This window comes from Eurypyga helias, unplaced genomic scaffold (genome assembly GCF_000690775.1).
Source record: "Eurypyga helias isolate BGI_N326 unplaced genomic scaffold, ASM69077v1 scaffold39117, whole genome shotgun sequence".
NCBI classification, from domain to species: domain Eukaryota; kingdom Metazoa; phylum Chordata; class Aves; order Eurypygiformes; family Eurypygidae; genus Eurypyga; species Eurypyga helias.
The window spans coordinates 1-3,827 of record NW_010260489.1 but is presented as its reverse complement, the minus strand read 5'-3'; the positions used below and the strand labels follow the sequence as shown (position 1 = coordinate 3,827).

At 50.7% G+C, this 3,827-nt stretch overlaps 1 protein-coding gene across 1 annotated transcript in view; it reads right to left on the bottom strand.

The window, feature by feature from the left end:
- Window positions 1-3,556, bottom strand: part of DDOST (dolichyl-diphosphooligosaccharide--protein glycosyltransferase subunit (non-catalytic)) — a gene marked incomplete at its 5' end in the record, with an annotated part of 3,968 nt that extends 412 nt beyond the window's left edge. Inside the window, 8 exons of the mRNA XM_010155054.1 lie at window positions 43-163; window positions 307-454; window positions 746-894; window positions 1,326-1,419; window positions 1,778-1,872; window positions 2,626-2,729; window positions 3,074-3,160; window positions 3,430-3,556. Of these exons, the coding sequence (XP_010153356.1) occupies window positions 43-163; window positions 307-454; window positions 746-894; window positions 1,326-1,419; window positions 1,778-1,872; window positions 2,626-2,729; window positions 3,074-3,160; window positions 3,430-3,556 (925 nt within the window). The remainder of the gene's footprint in view (window positions 1-42; window positions 164-306; window positions 455-745; window positions 895-1,325; window positions 1,420-1,777; window positions 1,873-2,625; window positions 2,730-3,073; window positions 3,161-3,429) is intronic.
- Between the last annotated feature and the right edge of the window lie 271 nt (window positions 3,557-3,827).

Here is a 3,827-nt window from a genome sequence, read left to right as displayed (position 1 = left end):
CGACGGCTCCAGCGCAGGGCCGGGGCGGCAAGGGAAACCTACCGTTCCTCTTCAGGAAGGTCCGCACGAAGGGATCGATGCGGACGAACTCCAGCTGAATATCGTCTCCGTCGAAGGGGACCCACCTGCCGTCAGAAAGCTTTTCGATGACGATGCTGTACTCCTGGAACAAACCCACAGCATGTCAAGTTAATGAGCGACGCCTGAAGACAAACCTTGACCCATTCCGAGCTCAAATTGTCCCAAATCCCTTTTATCAGCTCCCACGTCTCCTCCTGCCCAAACGCTGCAGGCGGGCAGCCTTACCACGAGGTCGGTGACGGTGTAGGCACTGGGAGGCGTGAGTTCCCCCACGCGGTGGTGGGACACCGCTCCGACGCGGAGCACTCCCTCCTCCTTGAACACCCAGCGGGACAAGGCAACAGCCAGCTCGTAATTACCCGTCTGCGAGTACCTACGGACAAAGGAAGGCTGAGAAAGCACGGCAGCCATGCCGAAAAAACCCACCACGTGCCAAACCCCAAACCACAAATAGACGTGAAAGCAACTAATTCACTACCCGTGTTTAAAGGAGGGAACTGCTTCCCAAAGCACGCTGTTCCACAAGGCCAAAGGAACACATCACCCCTGATTTCGTTCAAGCTTTCTGCTCTTTCACGTGACTATTTTACTGCCTGTTTCCCAGGATTTTCTTCAAACAGCTCCCCAGTATTCCTCAGCCAGGGATACCAGGGAGGCAACGCACCTCTTGGAGCCGGGGGTAGCTTTCTGCACAGCAGAGTTGAAGAAGGCGTCGCTAAAGAAATCCAAGGAGCCGCTGAAAACAACGCGGGCGTTGTTCCGGGCCTGGAGTCCTGCGATCAGAAGGGTGTTCTTCCCAACGGCATGCGGGTACTGAAAGGAACGTGTTTAAAACAGTGTTTAGCCAATTCAGGGATGATTAAAGGAGAATTAATCTCTGGTTTGCTGCGGCGTGGAACAGCCTGACTGTAGCTAGCACAGTCTGCAATTCAGTAGAAACCAAGAAGCTGGGAACAACTGACAATGGGATTCACAGCTTCTGCCCTCTCTCACTGGAACAGAACCAGGAGACGCCTTGATCCAGGCTGGTCTTTCTTCCAAAGCATCCCTCAGGCTGGACATTCTCCCACCAAGAGAAAGCAAAGAGAAAGGTTCTCAGGGCAATCTCGGAAAGCAGACGACAGCCTGACACTTGCAAAAGCAATCAGGAGATTAAACACTCCAGGACTTTTTCCCCAAGTTGACAAAGTTTGAAGGACTTAACTGTAGAAGCCTAAAAGAGAAGAAAAAATAACCGAGCGTACCTGAGTAATAGGCTTATCTGGGAAGAAGGAGTAGGAGGTAGAAGAGCCGGTCAGGATATCCAGCACCAGCGGGTTGTCGGGATCAGCCACCATCCTTGCAGGGAGAGACACAGTGAGCAGCACGAAGACCCCTCAGGACCCCACAGCCTGAGGAATGTGCAGCTGCTGACTCAGTCCCACGAACCCCCTCACCCTTCGGATGTGGCAAGACAACTGCACACACCAAGAAATGAAACATTTCCTCAAGCTTCGCTTATTTACTTTAAGAAACTTTCCTAAGTCAACACCTAAGCTGCTTTGGAGATTTTACTGCTGTCTGAAGTCAAGAGAGATTGCTCGTGTTGAGTCACAGCCAGCTAACCCCATGCTTACCTTGCGGCAACACTGGTATTTCTTTCTGCTTCCCCAACAAGAGCCACCTCACCTCCCTTCCCGCACCGCAGGTCGCTTACCCGACTCCTCGGAAAAGGATGGGGTTTAGCGCCGCTTTCCCCACGATGGTGGGGGCCTTCAGGAGGTTTTCAGTGTCTGCAACTATGAGCGTGTGCTGGAAGGAAACGAGAGAGACGGGCATGAACGCGCTGCACAGGCAGGTGACATTTGCTAGGTTCTAACGGCAAACAACAGCTTCCCATTATCTGGAAAAAGTTCTTCCTGGAGAGGGTGGGAGGCAGTGGGACAGGCTGCCCAGAGAAGCTGTGGATGCCCCATCCCTGGAAGTGTCCAAGGCCAGGCTGGATGAGGCTTGGAGCAACCTGGTCTAGTGGAAGGGGTCCCTGCCCATGGCAGGGGGGGGGACTGGGTTGGCTTTAAGCTCCCTTCTAACCCAAACCCTCTGTGATCTGAAAGTTAACTTTATAGATTTTAATTTTAAAGTACTAGATGACACTAGGGGGAAAAAATCCTAGGAATGTGCACATTCCTATACTGATCTCTGGGCCTGAAAATCTCCCCTCCCACACCCGAAGCATTGCACTCAGCATCTCTCACATGCTTCAGAGTGGTTCAAAACCACCATTAATTGTACTGAGACACGGTGGCAATTTGAAACTACTCAGGGCAGTGGAAAGATCAAACCCAGGAAATTCAGAAAGATGGATTTGAGGGCAGGGCCCCTGAACGTGCAGAGCTTTGCGGTGCTATGTCATGCTGTCAAGCAGAACTACTTATGGCTTTCCTGGGAGAAAGCTGAGAAAGTGGAGAGAAAAAATGGGTAAACAGGGACAGAAGATTCATCCCCAAAACTCTGCACCTAGAGTTCTCATTAACAAACCCCCAAACTGCTGACAAACTCATTTACCTGGCCAGGGTCTGATATATCGTAGTTGTGATGGTCGATGACAGCTGTCCTTTCCTCATCAAACTCGATCCCACACTCACTGCCCAGCTCTCGCAGCGGGTCTCCTGGAAGGACAGAAGGAATTCTTTGGGACACGTCGCCAGTCTCAGCAGTCCAAATAAAAAGTGAATTCAGCTTAGAGTCACACATTCATCCCTCTACGAGACAAACCCCGAGAAGCAACGCAAGCCCCACGCCCCCCCCGGTTAAGTTCCTATTCAAAACGTCCATAAAGGCTATTTATCACTCGTTTAATTACAGTATAAACCTTCAGGTTCGCAACAGGAAACTCTCTTCCCACCAGTTTTGTTGCAGGAACTCCGAGAAGGGTGAACAAACTATTTGCTCATTGCAGAGCCTAAGTGAGAAGTGGCTGAAACGCACTAATTTGACAACCGTTTGTACTTACCGATGTCCGAGCTGGCAGCAACAAGGACGCTGCCGCCGCCGTCAATGAAAGCAGTGATGGTCTCCACGTTGATGTTTCCGCCAAAATCTGAAATTGCACGCCAGAAATTCATCACTAGTTGTCAGAAATAATACTGCAGCAGGTTTAAACCATGGCAAAACATCAAGTCGTTTCTCTCTTGGCTGAGCGAGCCACTGTTAAAGGTCTGGATGTATCTGCAGTTTGTGCTGGGTGTAAGACACGAAGGATAACATCTAAGGCATAAGATTTAATTATCATTCACAAAATAGTTGCAAATCTCCTTGAAAAATACCTCAAGCTCCAAGAACACTCCAGGTTTCCCCTCCTGCATTTACCTTCTATGGATGGTGAGAAAATGATCAAGTTTTCATAGAGAAATTCCCCGTATTTTATCAGCGACAGGCCTGCATCATCCGCCGTCCGGAAAGTGAGATCGAAGCCCCTGTCTGCAACCGCAAAACAAAACCGTCAAATTTTGCGTGTCATGAAATCGACACCTGCAGCAGCAAAGCAGCATCAAGAACCTGATTTCTATTTCCCCCAAAAAATAGCGGTGTTTTGGAAAAAGTCGCTCAGGAGCTTTCTGGGAGCACCCCCAAGGTGTTCCCACACAACCCCCTGAGGGATCAGTCCCCTGAAGAGCCCCTTTGTTGCAAGGATAACCCGAAACAGGCACATCTGGGGAAACACCCCCATCTCCTCCCTCTGCCCGACCGGGGGACCCCCACGTCCT